The sequence below is a fragment of the Rhinoderma darwinii genome, chromosome 5 (genome assembly GCF_050947455.1).
Source record: "Rhinoderma darwinii isolate aRhiDar2 chromosome 5, aRhiDar2.hap1, whole genome shotgun sequence".
NCBI lineage: Eukaryota > Metazoa > Chordata > Amphibia > Anura > Rhinodermatidae > Rhinoderma > Rhinoderma darwinii.
In genome coordinates, this window is record NC_134691.1 from 119,294,905 (window position 1) to 119,313,394 (window position 18,490).

At 45.0% G+C, this 18,490-nt stretch overlaps 2 protein-coding genes across 5 annotated transcripts in view; one reads left to right on the plus strand and one right to left on the minus strand.

The window, feature by feature from the left end:
- Nucleotides 1-11,952, minus strand: part of FAM210A (family with sequence similarity 210 member A) — a 56,610-nt gene extending 44,658 nt beyond the window's left edge. Inside the window, exons 1-2 of the mRNA XM_075826469.1 lie at nucleotides 11,842-11,952; nucleotides 3,346-3,449 (exon numbers count right to left, since the gene is read on the minus strand). The gene's annotated coding sequence lies outside the window, so the exon portion shown is untranslated. The remainder of the gene's footprint in view (nucleotides 1-3,345; nucleotides 3,450-11,841) is intronic.
- A 94-nt stretch (nucleotides 11,953-12,046) lies between these two features.
- RNMT (RNA guanine-7 methyltransferase) overlaps nucleotides 12,047-18,490 on the plus strand; it is a 66,649-nt gene continuing 60,205 nt past the window's right edge. For 2 of the 4 annotated variants that reach the window (XR_012847648.1, XM_075826466.1), the window contains exons 1-2: nucleotides 12,762-12,853; nucleotides 16,284-16,383. Coding sequence is in view for 3 of the 4 variants with exons in the window: in XM_075826466.1 (XP_075682581.1) it covers nucleotides 16,309-16,383 (75 nt within the window). In the remaining variant the exon portion in view is untranslated. Of the gene's footprint in view, nucleotides 12,069-12,761; nucleotides 12,854-12,960; nucleotides 12,983-16,283; nucleotides 16,384-18,490 lie in introns of those variants that run through there. The other 2 variants (XM_075826467.1, XM_075826468.1) reach the window with 2 other exon arrangements.

Genomic DNA, 18,490 nt, shown 5'->3' on the forward strand with positions numbered 1-18,490 from the left:
AGGCCATGTTACATTTACAAAGCCCCTGAGGGGACAAAACAGTGGAAACCCCCCACAAGTGACCCCATTTTGGAAACAACACCCATTGAGGAAATTATCTAGGGGTATAGTGAGCGATTTGACACCACAGTTTTTTTGCAGAAATTATTGGAAGTAGGCCCTGAAAATAATAATCTACATTTTTTCAAAGAAAATGTAGGTTTAGCTAATTTTTTCTCATTTCCAGAAGGACTAAAGGAGAAAAAGCACCACAAAATTTGTAAAGCAATTTCTCCCGAGTAAAACAATACCCCACATGTGGTAATAAACGGCTGTTTGGACACACGGCAGGGCTTAGAAGGGAAAGAGCACTATTTGACTTTTTGAGATCACATTTAGCAGGAATGATTTGCGGAGGCCAGGTCACATTTGCAAAGCCCCTGAGGGGACAAAACAATGAAAACGCCCAAAAAGGGACTCCATTTAGGAAACTACACCTCTTGAAGAATGCATCTAGGGGTGTAGTGAGCATTTTGACCCCACAGATGTTTCATAGAATTTATTAGAATTAGGCAGTGAAAATAAAAACAGTCCTTTTTCTTCAATAAGACGTAGCTTTAGCGCAAATTTTTTCATTTTCTCAACAAATAAAGGAAAAAAAGAACCCAACATTTGTAAAGCTATTTCTCCCGAGTACGGCAATACCCCATATGTGGTCATAAACTGCTGTTTGGGCAAACGGCAGGGCTCAGAAGGGAAGGACCGCCATTTGGAGTGCAGATGTTGCTGGATTGGTTTCTGGGCACCTGTGGGCCCAAAACAGTGGAAACCCCCCAGAAGTGACCCCATTTTGTAAACTACACCCCTCAATGCATTTACCAAGGGGTGTAGTAAGCATTTTAACCCTGCAGGTGTTTTGTAGAAATTAGTGTGCGCTCAATGTTGCAGAGTGAAAATGGGATTTTTTTCCATAGATATGCCAATATGTGGTGCCCGGCTTGTGCCACCATAACAAGACAGCTCTCTAATTATTATGCGGTGTTTCCCGGTTTTAGAAACACCCTACATGTGGCCCTAATCTTTTGTCTGGACATATGACAGGGCTCAGAAGTGAAGAGTACCATGCGGAGTGGAGGCCTAATTTGGCGATTTACAAAGTATTGGTTCACAACTGCAGAGGCTCAGATGTGAAATAATAAAAAGAAACCCCTGATAAGTGACCCCATTATGGAACTGCACCCCTCAAGGCATTTATTAAGGGGTGTAGTGAGCATTTTCACCCCACAGGTCTTTTCCATAAATGAATGCGCTGCGGATGGTGCAAATTAAAAATTTATATTTTTCCCTAGATATGCCATTCAGTGGCAAATATGTCATGCCCAGCTTATGACGCTGGAGACACACACCACAAAAATTGTTAAAAGGGTTCTCACGGGTATGACGGTGCCATATATGTTGAAGGAAACTGCTGTTTGGGCACGCTGTAGGGTTCAGGGCCGAGGGAGCACCATTTGGCTTTTGGAGAGCGGATTTTGCTTGGTACTATATTTGTTTGAGTATTGCTGGTGTTTTATAATGTGGGGGTACATGTAAGCGGGGCGGAGTATATAAGGGGCATAGTCAGGTGGTATAAAAAAATAAAAATAATCCATAGATGTGTGTTACGCTGTGAAGCAATCCTTTCTGCACAGGCCGGTGTCGCACTGATAAATGGTGTCATTTCTTATCCCCCTTTTGGTCCACACTCCGCGCCTTTGTAGTTTGGGGAATTTTGCTGGGAAAGTATTATCCTGGTATAATACGGGCACCGTCGCTTCCATCGGATATGATTGGGCCCTCCCTTCCTGGTTCCCTAATTTTAGGTCCTTGATAAATCGCCTCTTGAAACAGAAGAAATGTTCTCCTCGGGCACAACTGCATATTTTTTTATTTCCTGACTTATTGGAGCCATAACTAATTTTATTTTTCATAGACGTAGCGGTATGAGGGCTGGTTTGTTGCGGGACGAGCTGTAGTTATTATTGGTACCATTTTGGGGTACATGTGACTTTTTGATCACCTTTTATCCTATTTTTTGGGATGCCAGGTAAACCAAAAAACGCAATTCTGGCACAGCTTTTTTTGTTTTTTTTTTATACAGAGTTCACCACGCATTATAAACTACATGTTACCTTTATTCTGCGGGTCAGTACGATTCCGGCGATACCTAATTTATAGAACTTTTTTATGTTTTACAACTTTTTGCACAATAAAATTACTTTTGTAAAAAGAATGTATTTTTTCTGTCGCCAAGTTGTGAGAACCATAACGTTTTAATTTTTTTGTCGACGGAGTTGTATGAGGGCTTGTTTTTTGCGGGACGAGCTATAGTTTTTATAGGTACCATTTTTGGATACGTGCGACTTTTTGATCACTTTTTATTGTAATATTTGTAGGGCAAAGTGACTAAAAAACAGAAACTCCGGTTCCTGCCGTTACAGGTGGATGTCAGCTGTACAGTACAGCTGACTTCCACCGCTGATGACGCCGGATCAGCTCCTGACCCGGCGCCATCTTGCCGGCAGCTACGGAAGCCGATCAGGCTCCGCCGCCGGGCGGATCTTGACCGGCTTCGGTGCTAGGCAGACCGGGAGGCCAGTATTAGGCATCCGGTTGCCATTGCAGCCACCGGAACCCCGGCAATTTCATTACTGGGGTTCCGATGAGCTGCAAACACCTTAAGTGCAGCGATCGCGTTTGAGCGCTGCACTTAAGGGGTTAATGGCGGGGATCGAAGCTAATTTCGGTCCCCGCCGTTACAGTCGGATGTCAGCTGTAAGATACAGCTGAGATCCGGTGATGATGGGACCGGCTCAGCTTCTGAGCCGGTGCCAAACGTTTGACGTACATGTACGGCAAGATGCGGGAAGTCAGTACTTTCCATGACGTACATGTACGGCAAATGTCGGGAAGGGGTTAAATGGATAACTCCACCATAAACATTTCTCCATTTTGAACTGGAAGGGTGAAATCACACGTTGGGGGGGATTTGCTGCAGATTTTACCTGTGCGCAGGTATAATCTGCGGTGGATTACGGTACAAAGCAAGTGGACGAGATTCTTCAAATCTCATCCACAAGCTGCAGACATTATCTGCACAGAAAACGAGAACGCTGCAGACTTGACCATTTTCAATGTAGAATTGTGAAATCTGCAGTAATTGATAACGTAACACATGCAGATTTTGTTGTGGATTTGCAACGACATACGCAGCGGAAAATGGCCAGCGGGTGTAGACTTACCCTTACACTTGAGGAAGGAATGAAGGAAGCGGTTGCATTATTTGTGTATTCAGTTATTATAAAGTGGACAATCAGAAGACCTTACCTGATCACATATAGAAAATAGCCAGTAAAGGAATATCCAGACCACAGCGCAGTCACAATCCTGCTGAATTTGTGACTTTCATACTGGGCGATTAAAAACGGTTTCTGCAAAATAAAAATGATGGAATCTTATTACTGCATTGTACATTTGTCCTATACTTTCAATTAAATGAAAAAAACAAAAAGTGTCACTTAGCAACATAAACATGCATTAAAAAAAAAAAAGTTTCTCGTCAAGGGGTGACCATCGGCAGAGCCAAGTGACCATCTCAGATGCAAATTGGGAAAGTGGTCATCTAAATGAAACTACAACTCCCACTATTAGGAGTGTGATAATGTTTTCACATACAGGAGCTTTTATGCCATCCAATTCTAAATCCATAGGCATTAGTATAGAGTCCCCTCCCACCCCCCCCCCCCCCACCACCACTTTGCAGTGAAAACAGCTTGCACTGTTCTGGGAAGACTTTCTACGAGATTTTGGAGTGTCTCTGTAGGAATTTTTGCCCATTTGTGAGGTCAGACACTCATGTTGGACGAGAGAGCCTGGCATGCAATCTATCCCAAAGGTGTTCAATGGGGTTGAGGTCCAGGCTCTGTGCGGGCCAGTCAAGTTCTTCCACACCCAACCATGTCTTTATGGACCTTGCTTTGGGCACTGGGCCACAGTCATGCTGGAGAAGGGGGCCTTCCTCAAACCATTCCCACAAAGTTGGAAGAATACAATTGTCCAAAACGTCTTGGTATGCTGAAGCATTAAAGGATTACGATCATTTCATTTTTTTTTTTATTATGTATAGGCAGGCGATTTCAAGAAATATTGCAGTGTGGCTGGTTATTGGGAATGGACTGAAACAGTCTATTGTAGAATTACCCGATGCAGTGAGACATTGTACAAATCAGGTTTCAGGAGCCGGCAGCATGAAGTGCTCCCCACACAGAGCAGCGGTATTCGGTGTGTACGGCGCTGAATACGCATTTTCCCTAGCAACCGCCAGAAGCTGAAGATAGGGGCAGCAGTTTAGGAAGTTTTACAATGAAGAAGGCTGAATTGGTTAATAAGGTATATTGCACTATTTCTTGAAATCGCCTGCCGTATAATTAAAAAAAAATGACGTGATGGTTACCTTTCACTGGAACCAAGTGCCTAGGCCAAGCCCTGAAGACCACAACACAGCTGAAACTTGACGTGGTCCGCCACATTGTGGTTGAGTGGCTGTGGTTCCTCAACACTTATAATACCACTCATAGATGAAAGTGAAATATTTAGGAGGGACGAAATTTCACAAACTGACTTGTTACAATGGTGGCCTCCTATTACAGTACCACGCTGGAATTCAGTGAGCTCTTTAGAACGACCTATTCTTTCACAAATGTTCGCAATCGCAGACTGCATGGCTAGGTGCTGGATTTTATACACCTGTGGCAATGGGACTGAATGAAACACCGGAATTCACATATATAAAATTGCACACGCACGCACGCACGCGCACACACTTTTCTGCATTCACGTAAGGTTGATACATGCCTGAGCAAAGATATTAACATGCTAAAAAAAAATTTACCTTATTTTTCGGACTATAAGATGCAGATTTTAGCAAGAATAAATCTTGCTAAAAAGTCCCTGCGTCTTACAGTCCGCAGTCATGGGACCCGGCATCTCCTGGTCACTTGATTACATGTGTACTTATTGAAACAGCGTAACTCGCTGAGCTACGCGGTTTCTGTAATTCCCTCGACTACAATATACCATTATTTAATGCTCGGTGAACGGCGTAAAAAAAAAAATAATTCATTCAAACATCAGAATCGTTTTTTGGTCACCTTAGTTCTTAAAAAAGTGAAATAAAAAAAAAAAGCGATCAAAAAAGTCGTATGTACCAAAAAATGGTGCAAGTAAAACTACAGCTCGTCCCGCAAAAAATAAGCCCTCACACCGCTCAATCGACGAAAAAAATATAAAAAAGTTATGGCTCTCAGAATGTGGTAAAACAGAATAAAATTATTTTTTAACAAATAATTTTTTGGCTATTTTCGGTTGTCTAAAACATGGGTGCGTCTTATAGTCCGAAAAATACGGTAATCATTTATTAGGAAAAGTGCTGCAGTGGTGTGTCGATTTCTAATATAGATCTAACGTTCATGGTAGGGGGCGCCAGTTTCTGCATAGGGAGGGTGGAAAACGTACTGTTCTTTTCTCCTCATACTGTACTACCAGTGCGACTCTAAATGATGTGACACGGGCGACCTATTCTAAATGGACAAAATTAATTTAACCAGATAAATTAAATGCAAAGAAATAATCCCCACACTCTCCCATGTATAACAATATTAAACATGTGCACTTTGCCCCACCTACACCACTGAACAAATGCCACTTTTTTTTTTTTTCTAGCCCCTCCCCATCCTTTATGTGGTGTGTGGGATCTATAAATGGGCGCAGAGCTTCAGATTACTGAAATTTTTATTGTAGGCACAAGTGCAGATATAGCGGAGATAGGTAGATATAAACAAGCGAAAGGCAAGGTGTGGATTTGATAGAATATATTCTGAGATATGGATGCATTATTATATGGTCCATGCCACAGAAAATAGTCCCTGACAGTGTGGGTGGGTTGGGTGAAGATGGTAGAAAAAAAAACCAAAAAAAAAAACCATATATATATATATATATATATATATATATATATATATATATAAAAAACTATATCATAAACCTTATTTTTGTCTCTATTCACTTTGGATTTTTTATTATTTGAATTATACATTTTTTTGGGGTCAGTTCACACGTTGCGTAAATACTGTGCTTTTTCCGCAACGGAATTGGCAGCAAATACAGAAGCAACAAAGTGGATGAGATAAGGTGTGGAATTTTATTCCGCAGCATGTAAATTGTATTTGCCTAAACGCTGCTTATTTGTTGCGGGTTTCCCTATTGAATTCAATGGGGAGGTAAAGCCCACATCAAACAGCAGTTGGAGTTTTTTTGCAGCGAGTTCGCAGCGATTCCGCTGCAAAAAACGCAACTCAGATAAATAAAAAAAATCTCATACTTACCCAGAAGTCTGCGTTCCTCCCTCTAGAGCACGCGGCCCCTGGGGCTGTCATCTGCGGCCCGCGGGACACAGAGCCGCTAGTGTCGGCTCTGCTCTGAGACTCTGGAATTCCCTGACATCGCTGTCCACATATGAACAGCGATGTCTCGTGCTTCCCCAGAGCCGGAGTCCCGAGCAGAGCGCTGGTGTCGGCTCTGCTCCGGGACTCTGTGGAATTCCCTGACATCGCTGTCCACATATGAACAGCGATGTCTGGGGCTTCCCCAGAGCCGGAGTCCGGAGCAGAGCGCTGGTGTCGGCTCTGCTCCGGGACTCTGTGGAATTCCCTGACATCGCTGCCCATATATGGACAGTGTGTCAGGGTCTTCCCCAGAGCGGAGTCCCGAGCAAAGCGCTATTATCGGCTCTGCTCCGGGACTCTGGGGAAGCCTCTGACATCGCTGTCCATACATCGACAATGATGCCAGGGGCTTCCCCAGAGCAGGAGTCCCAGTGATGTCAGGAGCACAGCTTGAGTCCCAGGAAGAGCCTACTAGCGCTCTGCCTGGGACTCCAGCTCTGGGCAAGCCCCTGACATCACTGGGGCAGCCTCTACAGAGGGCACTGGGGCAGCCTCTACAAGTGGGTGTGAGACAGTATCTGAAGAGGACACTGGCATTATCTAGGGGTGTGTGGCCTTATCTACAGCGGGCACTGTGGTCTTATCTAGGGGTGTGTTGCATTATCCACAGAGGGCACTGCGGCAGCACCCACAGAGGGCACTGCGGCAGCACCCACAGAGGGCACTGCGGCAGCACCCACAGAGGGCACTGCGGCAGCACCCAGAGGGCACTGCGGCAGCACCCACAGAGGGCACTGCGGCAGCACCCACAGAGGGCACTGCGGCAGCACCCACAGAGGGCACTGCGGCAGCACCCACAGAGGGCACTGCGGCAGCACCCACAGAGGGCACTGCGGCAGCACCCACAGAGGGCACTGCGGCAGCACCCACAGAGGGCACTGCGGCAGCACCCACAGAGGGCACTGCGGCAGCACCCACAGAGGGCACTGCGGCAGCACCCACAGAGGGCACTGCGGCAGCACCCACAGAGGGCACTGCGGCAGCACCCACAGAGGGCACTGCGGCAGCATCCACAGAGGGCACTGCGGCAGCATCCACAGAGGGCACTGCGGCACTATCTAAAAAGGGGCTGCCCAATCTTGACATGTGTGCTAACTGAGCCGCCGGACTGCATTTAGCGACACTTAAACTGGATTGTTGAAATAAGCACGTGGAGAAATATCTCAAATTTTAAACCTAGCGGTATTATTCTAGTAATGTAGTATTATTCTAGTAATATAGTGTTATAGTAGTTCAAATAACTAATTGATTAACAATAATTTTGTATTGTATCAAATTTGAAAGTAATGCGGCCCGTCAACTTCCCATTTTTTCTATATGCGGCCCACTTACCCGGCCGAGTTTGAGACCCCTGCTCTAGAGCATCCCCGTGGGATGACATTTCATCCCATGTGACCGCTGCAGCCAATCACAGGCTATAGCGGCGGACACATGGGATGAAACATCATCCCAGGAAACCGGCCGGATGATGTCAGAGGGCCGGCATCCTGGGATGATGCTTCATCCCATGTGACCGCCGCTGCAGCCAATCACAGACTGCAACGGTCTCCTGAGACGAAACATCATCCCAGGAGCTCGGCCTGAAGGCAGGCAAGCTAAGTGCTGCAGTTTTCCGCAGCGGACATTCCCGGCGAAAAAATCCACCACAGATTTTTGCGGTTTTTCGCCCGAAATTCCCTGCGACATATTAGCCCCGTGTGAACTCAGTCTTAAGCTGGGATAACATGACACTAATGGCGTATGTATGGGTATAGAAGGATAGGGAATAATGTATATACACTTTATAAATATAATTTTTTCTTAGAACAGTAACTGTCGTTTTTTACACTCCCTGCCTGTATCAGTCTCCCCACTTTAGCTGGATGACAGAAGAGTGAAGAGGGTTGAGAGACAGGGTTTTGAAACAAACATTATGGTTGTCGCCACGATTGTGTCAGTTACCACTGAGAAGACATCAACATCGGGATCGTACTGTTAAGGCCGGATTCACACGGCCACGTTCGGTCCGTGATATACGGATCGTATATCGGTCGTATTTCCTGGACTGACGGCAGTTCAGGGAGCCGGGCTTCTAGCATAGTTATCTATAATGCCAGGAGTCTCTGCAGGAATACTGCCCCGTACTGAAAACATGATTACTGTACGGGACAGTATTTAGACAGAGGGGCAAGGACTCCTAGCGTCATAGATAACCAACCATGATGCTAGAAGCCCGGCTCCCCGAACTGTGGTCGGTCCGGGACATGCAGTTGTCTTACAGTCCGAACACGGCCGCGTGAGTCCAGCCTTAGTCTGTGCTGAGGAATTCCAATAAGGAATTTAGATTTACGTGAAAGCCTTTACAGGTTAATCAAGCTAGTAGAGACGTTATTGCGACCTCTGCATTTATACCACAGATAGCACCGTCGCCCGATGGGACCCCATTGACTTAGGCCTTATTTACACGAACGTGTTTCACGTCCGTGATACGCGCATGAAAATCACGTGCGTCGCACGGACCTATGTAGGTCAATGGGGCCATTCAGACATTCCGTGTTTTTCACGCAGCGTGTCCTATACTTTAGCATTTTTTGCGCCTCACGCACGCATTGACTTCAAAATCACGCGCAGCACACAGACGCACTTCCGTGTGCTGCGCGTGATTCGTGCAACAGTTCAATAAATGAAGGGAAAAATAAAAACCACCGCCTTCATTTCATTTTCAAAACCGCGTGTCATAAGGATGCCATATGCGCGAAAATCACGCAGCCACGCAAACACTGATGACACACAGAACTGCAACGCGCAAAAAACGCAGCGCTTTTTGCGCACGCAAAACGCACACGTTCGTGTAAATGAGGCCCTAGAGAAACCTCTAAGTATTCCACCCTAAATATAGGAAGGACTGCATTCACACACTGCAGTTTTGCTGTTTTTTTTGCCCAAAACGTAAGTTTATCCCGCAAGGACAAAGAATTATTATGGAAATATTAATACAGGTCTCCTCTTTATCTGGAGACAATCCCAGTGCGAAAACTGCATTGTGAACAAAGTCTATAGGCACTGGGATAAAACCAAAATAGAAAAAGGAACATGACCAAATGATGAAAGGCAGCCCTGCGCTGTGAAGGCTTCAACGCTTTCCAAAGAGCTACGCTGAGCAATAGAGCATTGAAGATCATACTCGGGATCTGGACTGCTATTTGGTTAGATCTGAAGAGTCGGAGGTCCACTTTAAAGCACTGAGCTTCTCGGCCATTTATTTTTGCTTCGTAAATCTCCACCACAATGTGTAAAAATTGTCTGCTGAGATAAACGGCAGATGTTGACTTTCCCATTGGCTGGTAGCTGAAACCTTAGGGTGAGTTCACAGTTTTGTTTCACCGATTTTGACGTGAAAACCGCATTCGAATCCGCGCCAAAATCACCCCTCATTGATTTCAATGGGAGGGTGAGGCGTTTTTTTCCCGTCTTTTGGAGAGAAAAAAAGCGCCATATTCTTTCTTGCCGCGTTTCAGTCTCTGACCGCTAGTTCCTAAAGGTTTTAAACACTGCGAAAACCCCCCCAAAAAAACGCTCCAAAATCGCAGCTTCAGAGTAGGGATCGTGTCCAAAATGTTGACATAAGCACGTAAGTGAAGTCAAATTAGTGCAGGGTTCTAAAACTGCCCATACACCGATTTCTGCCGACTATCTAAAATGTATGGGCGCCTCCCAGCAGTTGTGAGTAGAAAGGAAGAGTGGGCACGCTGGATTTCAACAGGCCCGACCCTTTGTACTCGCAGTAAATAAACTGATCCGGGAGTCAGAAGAAATGGCGGTCAGCTGAACAAGTGTAAGGGTATGTTCACACACACTAATTACGGATGTAATTCGGGCGTTTTTGCCCCGAATTACGTCTGAAAAATGCGTCTTGAAAGCGTTGACAAACATCTGCCAATTGAAAGCAATGGGCTGACGTTTGTCTGTTCACACGAGGCGTATATTTACGCGACGCTGTCAAATGACGGCGCGTAAATAGACGCCCGCGTCAAAGAAGTGACCTGTCACTTCTTGGGGCGTAATTGGAGCCGTTATTCATTGACTCCAATGAAAAGCAGCGCCAATTACGTCCGTAATGGACGCGGCGATCAAGCGCCTGAACATGCCGTTACGGCTGAAATTACGGGGATGTTTTCTCCTGAAAACATCCCCGTAATTTCAGCCGTTACGGACGCTGTCATGTGAACATACCCTTATGTGTATGGCCGGCTTAAAGGGCTTGTCCAGTTTGGAGGCAGTTTTTTTTATACTGATAACTTATCCGCAGGACAGGACATCAGAATATGATCTGTGGGGGTCCGACACCCAGGCCCCGCACCGACCAGCTGCTCTACCATTGGATTCAACTGTATCTGCATTCGGAGGACACATAGTAGAATCAGGAAAAAAAAGGTGGAAGACGATGTGTTATCAAATCTGAAATTGTTCAAATTTTTTTTTTCCCAGATGATTTGCCCAGCCCTAGTATTAACCATTGCATACCAGGTAAACCCCACAAGACCTGTCATCTCGGAGATGACCCAGTGGTCTCGCCATCACAACTTCGCCCCTTCGTCAAAGTCGCTCAGATTCTAACACTTGCCCATTTTTCCTGCTTCAAAACACATCACGGACTGTTCACTCGCTGCCTAATATATCCCACCCCTCACAGGCGCCATTGTAAGAAGAGAACGCACATCCACCATAGTATTACTCATACACGCTGGGTGACCCGCTCTACATGGGACGTTTATACAATGCTGGAGATGGCACAGCGCAAGGTGGCGTGAGCGCTCTGCCAGGGGGGGGGCACGCTCCGTTCATGTCTGTATGAGATATTTCTAACATTAGGTCGGAGAATACAAGTCCTCCAGCAGCGGAGACTTCTCCTCACATATCTTTATAGAAAAGGGCAATGACATTCCTCAGAGCCAAAGGTCCTCCACACAAGGCCGGGGCAATGCGAGTCCCTCACATGAGGTCATTCCTCACCAGTCCTAGTGCTTGCCCACTAAACTTCCTCCATTATCCCCAATGCGGGAGGAATGTGCAGAAGGCGCCAGAAGTTTGCAGCTGCTGCACCCCGGGAACTTGGGAGGAATCACGTTTATAAATGGAATAGAACAAACTTTTCCAAACCAGGTGAGAACGAGACTTCATACAGTGCCATGTGCATCCCCTTCATTGACCCCTGGGGATGGTGACTGACCAGGAATGCACTACTCCCACCGCCACACGCTGTCACCTCAATGGTATGACGGGAGGCATGCTGCCAAGCCCCACCACAGGGCACTTCTAAGGACTATCACGCTACTTGTACCTGAGCCTGCCCCCGACTGCCTTGCTCTCATTCAGCGGCTGCAAATGACAAGGAAGTCTCAGGATTACAAGACTAGGGCCGTCCACGGTGCTGTGACCCCGCCCACTCCAGGCACAGTGAGAATAGGAAGGCCCTGCACATGCGCAATTAGCACTCGAGCATCACGGGAAATGTAGTTTCGCGCTGTTTGATAGGCGCTTATGGGCTCTTTACAACTATCCATCTAGGTATTAGATTGTGTAGATGTGTTAAATGATTGCAGGTAGAATACATTGGAAAAGAGTAGATATCAAACGGTATAATTTGCTAGTTTGTATTGGAGACAGGAGTATATTGGCAACAGGTATATAACTGCATGTTGGGAGGTGACAGGTGCACAGCCCATTCTATAATGTAACGTAACGAGCTCAAAACCCAACACCTAAGGGTATGTGCACACACACTAATTACGTCCGTAATTGACGGACGTATTTCGGCCGCAAGTCCCGGACCGAACACAGTGCAAGGAGCCGGGCTCCTAGCATCATACTTATGTACGATGCTAGGAGTCCCTGCCTCGCTGCAGGACAACTGTCCCGTACTGTAAACATGATTATACTACGGGACAGTTGTCCTGCAGCAAGGCAGGGACTCCTAGCGTCGTACATAAGTATGATGCTAGGAGCCCGGCTCCTTGCACTGTGTTCGGTCCGGGACTTGCGGCCGAAATACGTCCGTCAATTACGGACGTAATTAGTGTGTGTGCACATACCCTGATTATATCACCTACGTTTTTTTTAGTAACCTCAATACCGTATTGCTAATATTGGGACATACGGTAGAAACGCGGGCAGAGAAATGTTAGCAGGCTGTAATGTCTCCTCCCGGCCGCTTGTGGCGCTGCCACTAACTGTAGGGCGCTTACTTTCTACGTCAGTTTATCCCGGATACACTGCAGCACAGGTTATACACAATAGTGGAGTTCCGGTGTCGCAGCTTTGTCTGTGGTGTTGTTCTTGTCGTTCCCAGGCATGTAAGTCGGGGTTTGTTGTGGCGCGTGGAGACTGCGGTGCTGCTTGTTCAGGGTCTGCGCGCCTCTTCACTAGATAACACAAGCGATAGCCCGGGCACTTGTGTTCTATGTAGAATGTACACACGGCAGGTAGACTGGACAGATGAACTAAAATAATTCGTGCAGTACATTGCAAATATATATTATGTCCATTGTGCAAACAATTGTTTGATTGCCTCAGTGCATCTAAAGTTAAAAAAAAGAGAGGAGCTGAAGCAATTTTGCGAAGAGTACTCATTACAAGTATCCTATCCTATGTGTCTACAGCTCCTATGCAGACCTATGTGTCTCCGTGGTAACCGGATATAAACAGGTCCAGTGTAGTCTGATCCTGCAGTCATTTTCCCCTCTACCCGGCTTCTTGCTAACCTATTAGGTATAGGCCCTCACACCACTCTATTGAGGGAAAAATAAAAAAAAGCTAAGGCTCTTGGAAGGCTGGAGGGAAGAATCAAAAAATGGCTCTGTTCTGAAGGGGTTAACTTCTGCTGTAGTATGGGAGCAGTAAATCGGAAATGATAGGAAATCTCAAGACTTTCCCTCACTTTCATCTTCCATCTATTGGAGCAATACAAATAAATTGGTTGCAAAGGTGGATCAAGCTTTTATTTTTATGTAAATAGTATTAACCCCTTAATGACCAGGCCATTTTGCACGTTAATGACCAAGGATTTTTTTTTGTTTTTTCACGGTCGCATTCCAAGAGTTTTTTATTCCGTCGGCATAGCCGTATAAGGGCTTGTTTTTTGCGGGACGAGTTGTATTTTGTAATTGTACCATTTTTAGATGCTTACAATATATTGATTAACTTTTATTAACTTTATTTTAGGAGAGAATTGAAAATAAGCAGCTATTCCAGCATTCATTTTCACGTTATAAATTTACGCCGTTTACTGTGCAGCGTAAATAACATGTTAACTTTATTCTATGGGTCGGCACGATTACGGGGATACCAAATATGTAAAGGTTTGCACAAAAAAATTACGTGTTTTTGCATCGCCTCATTCCAAAAGCCGTAATTTTTTTATTTTTCCGTCGATGTGGCCATATGTTGGCTTGATTTTTGCGGGCCAATGTGTAGTTTTCATTAGTACTATTTTGGGGTACATAGGACTTATAGATTAACTTTTATATTCTTTTTTATGGGGGGAATGGGAGAAAAGAGAGAATTTTGCATTTTTTTTTGGACACCGTTCATCCAGCGGTTTAATTAATGTGTTCATTTTATTGGTCAAGTTGTTACGATCGCGGGGATACCATATATGTGTATGTGTGATTTGTTTTGACACTTACTTATTTGATTTTGACTGTCATTTTTTTTTTTCCACAAACCTTATTTAAATGATTGATATTTTTTTTTTTAGTCCCACCAGGGGACTTCACTATGCGATCTGTTGATCGCATATATAATGCTTTGGTATACTTAGTATACCAAAGCATTATTGCCTGTCAGTGTAAAACTGACAGGCAATCTGTTAGGTCATGCCTCCGGCATGGCCTAACAGGCATTTGCTGAAGACAGACCTGGGGGTCTTTGTTAGGCCCCCGGCTGTCATGGAAACCCGACGGCGGCCCGCGATTTGTTTGCGGGGGTGCCGATCGGGTGACAGAGGGAACTCCCTCCCTCTGTCAAACACATTAGATGCCGCTGTCACTATTGACAGCGGCATTTAATGGGTTAAACTGCCGGAATCGGAGCGCGCTTCGATTCCGGCAGTTGCAGCAGGAGCCAGGCTGTGTATAACAGCCGTGCTCCTGCCGCTGATCGCATGGGTACACTGTCAGTACTCATGCCATCACAGGACGGATATATCCGTCCTCCTGCGCGAACTAGCAGCTGCTGAGGAGGGATATATCTGTCCTTCGGTGTTAAGGAGTTAAAGGGAACAGCAGAAGAAAGTTAACCCCTTCGTGGCTTTTGATCAAGTGGGTGTTGTAAAGACAAGCGTATGACACTGACCAATCGGCGTCATACACTTTTCTCCGTTCATGTCCATTTGTACTGAGCACAGCGTGATCTAGCGAGATCATGATGTGCTGTCACATACACCCACATTAACTTTACTGAAGTGTCTTGACAGTGAATAGACATCACCTCCAGCCGGGACGGAATGTCTATTCACAATCCCGACACTTCGGTAAAGTTTGTGTAGGACTTAATCGCTCCACAGCGTGATCTCGCGAGATCGCACTACTGCTGTCATTCATAGCGTGATCTCGCGAGATCACGCTGTGTAGCGATTAAGTCCCACACAAACTTTGCCGAAGTGTCGGGAGTGTAAAGAGACATTGCGTCCTGGCTGGAGGTGATGTCTATTCACTCCCAAGACACTTCAGTAAAGTTAATGTGGGTGTATGTGACAGCAGAGCATGATCTCGCTAGATCACGCTGTGCTGAGTACAAATGGACATGAATGGAGGGAAGTGTATGACGCTGATTGGTCAGCGTCATACACTTCTCTTTACAACGCCCACTTGGTCAAAAGTAAAAACACGCCCAGTTGGGTATTAGGAAAGTAATTAGCATAAAGCTAAAATTGTTCATAACTTCCTCAAAAATGATCGTTTTTCAAAATAAAAACTACTGTTATCTCCATTACAGCGTCGATCAGATTATGTAGGAAATCGGGCACTTATAATCTGGTGACAGAGCCTCTTTAAAGGGGTTGTGTCCTTACAGATATTTACTTCTTTGAGAAAACTCTGCAACAAATATGACACCATTTCCGCAGGGAATTCAGTGAAAGGCTGCATACAATTAGTGTTTGATTTGGAGACTATTTTGACTACGGGATCACCTCCCCTGGTGATCCTGTATCGGCGAGTCCCTGCTCCCCAGTCTGGGGTGCTGAGTCGGCCTCCTGGGATGAAGCCTCATCCTGTGTGGCGCTGCAGCAGTCAAATGGAACAAAATGTCATCCCCGCAGCCCAGCTCATCTCAGACCAGTCTGGGGAGAATGGCTGTGCTGTTACAGGGGTGCCAGGGGGGTGAGTATGTTGTTTTTTTGTTTTGTAGTAAAAGGGGTTTTCTGGGTGTTTTTTCCCCCTTCTAGTTGCGATTGCAGCTATTTCGTAGCAAGAAACGCAATACTTCCAATTTGTGGGTTTTCTCTTCCCTTTTGAAATCAATAGGGAAAATGTGCAACCATTCCGCAGCACAAATATTTCTGCATGGACGTTTTCTGCAGCGTGTGGATGCCATTCATTAAATCTCGTTCACTTTGCTGCTACTGTAATATGCTGTGGATTTTACGCCCGCAAATCCAGATGAAAACTCCACAGCAATTTCGGTACATGAGAACATATGGTAACTTGTATTGACACTCACAATAGCCTCTTCTTACCAGAATCCTTTTCCAGAATCTAATCCAGTTGTTTTCTATATTTTCAGTTCGGATGTACCACAGTCGCCTAATATGGATGCCAACAGTGGAACAATGTCTCCTCAGAAGAGGAATTCTGATGCTTTAGATCCACCAGCAAAGAAAATTGTATGTATTAAACCTTGCTTTTAGCTATGTAAATGAGAGACATGTCTGCCTTATTAAATTCTTGTATTCCCCATAAATGAGCAGCATCTCTTGAGTTACAGAGCCATGTAATACGGCGTCTCTCCTTTAATCCGTTACTACAAATGGACATAGCATTACTTTCTAATCATGATCTTTTGACTGCAATAGGACTTAATGGTAAGTCCAGAGGATGCCACAGGAGCTGTGCCCACACCATCTGCATCGGGTACCGCCTGGATTATGCTACCGTCCTCTTGCTGAAATATCCAGTATCTGTTATAACTCAGATCAAGTTGTTTAATCCTTAGGTGGTTGGACAGAAGGAGGGGGACTCGCTCACCCCATCGGCGCCCTGCGAAATGCCCATTGGTTGCAATGGCTATATGCCTATTACGCTGTGCCAGTTTATTACTGACAGTCAAAATTGCTTTCGTTCACTGAGTATACCAAAGCATTTTATAAGCGATCAAAAACAACTTCGGTATTGCTTTTTTTTTTTCCATTACCTAAAAAACAAAAATAAAAGTTAATAATTTATATGTGCGATTGCCAGGGATGGTGCTATAAAAAATGACTCGTCCAAAGAAAACAAACCCTCACACGGCCACATTGATGGAATAGTAAAAAAAAGTTATGGTACTTGGAATCCGACGATATAAAACCAATTTTTCTTTCCCATGAAATGTGCTACTATTGTGCAAAATTTGTAAAACATTAGAAAAACGATACATATTTGGTATCACCATAGTTTTACCGACCCATAGAATAGAGGTAACATGTTTTTTTATGCTACACAGTGCACGGCGTAAATTTAAATGGCAAAATACAGCAGTTTCCCGAAAAAAGTTTGTCGTGTTATACGTACCTGAAAATGGTGCCATTAAAAATACAACTCGTTCCGCAATAAACAAACCCTAATATATCTAAGTGTGCAGAAAAATAAAGTTATGGCTCTCTTCGCGATGAGAAATTTACTGCAATTCATTATGCCGAAATAGGGTAGGTCCTTAAATGGTTATTCCCATCGTGGACATTTATGGCATATCCACATGGTGCGGCCACCTCTCCATTCTCTACCTGGATGAAGTGGCCTTATGAGGTGGAATATGGGTCGGGGTGACCCCTGTTCTAGAGATAGGTGTCCTGGAGCTGGGATCTGCATTAATCAGACACATGGCATACCCCATGGATATGCCATAAATATCTGGGAATAATCATTTAGGGGTTAATTAGTAGTGTCACTAAAAACCACTGTCTATAGGAGAGGCTGACTGACCAGGCGTTTCTCCTCAAGCACTGCCCTCACATTGTTCTCAGGGAGTGGAGAACAGAAACCCAAGCTATGTCCTTGCTCTATTAACTCAATAGGGAAGAGTTTGTAATTCGGTCTTAAATTTAGACAGGCTTAAACTAGACCAGACAGGCAGAACCTGCGTCAAATTGATCACATTGGATGGTGGACGCTGTATGATAAATATGATGTGGTAATTTACGTTTAGTGAATGCTATTTAAGAAGAAAACAAATCCTCACATTTACGCAGAGCCGTTTTCTGTATGATTTTCCCCCATTGAAATCACACAAAAAAGTGAACCGTGTACCGCAATGTCGTTTTCCATAGCAGCAGTTTTGTTGCTGCTGCATGTGAACACACCTTAAGGCCCCTGCACATGGATTGGATTTCCTTCGGAGAACTCTGCAGCACATCTTACCTAGATACCGCAGGGAATTCCGGCAGAATCAAACATGATTTAGTGCGGACTTTCGGCTGGAATTGCTGCTGCGGACACCAGATGAGAAAAAATAAATCAATAATAATGTGTTATGCAACTCAAGTATTTGCTGTGAATCCGCCGTTTTTCCTCAGAAAATAACGCAAGACTTGCTATTTGTTTTAGAATTTTACTTCCCCATTGAACTAAAAAAATATGTGACCGTTCCGCAGCTTAAATTGACATTCTGCGACTTTAAAACTCCACGCGGCAGGTCATTTTCTGCACGTATGTTTTCAGCAGTTTGTGGATAATCTCATCCCCTTTATCACTACTGTAATACGCTGCGGATTTTAGGTCCACAAACCCAGGATG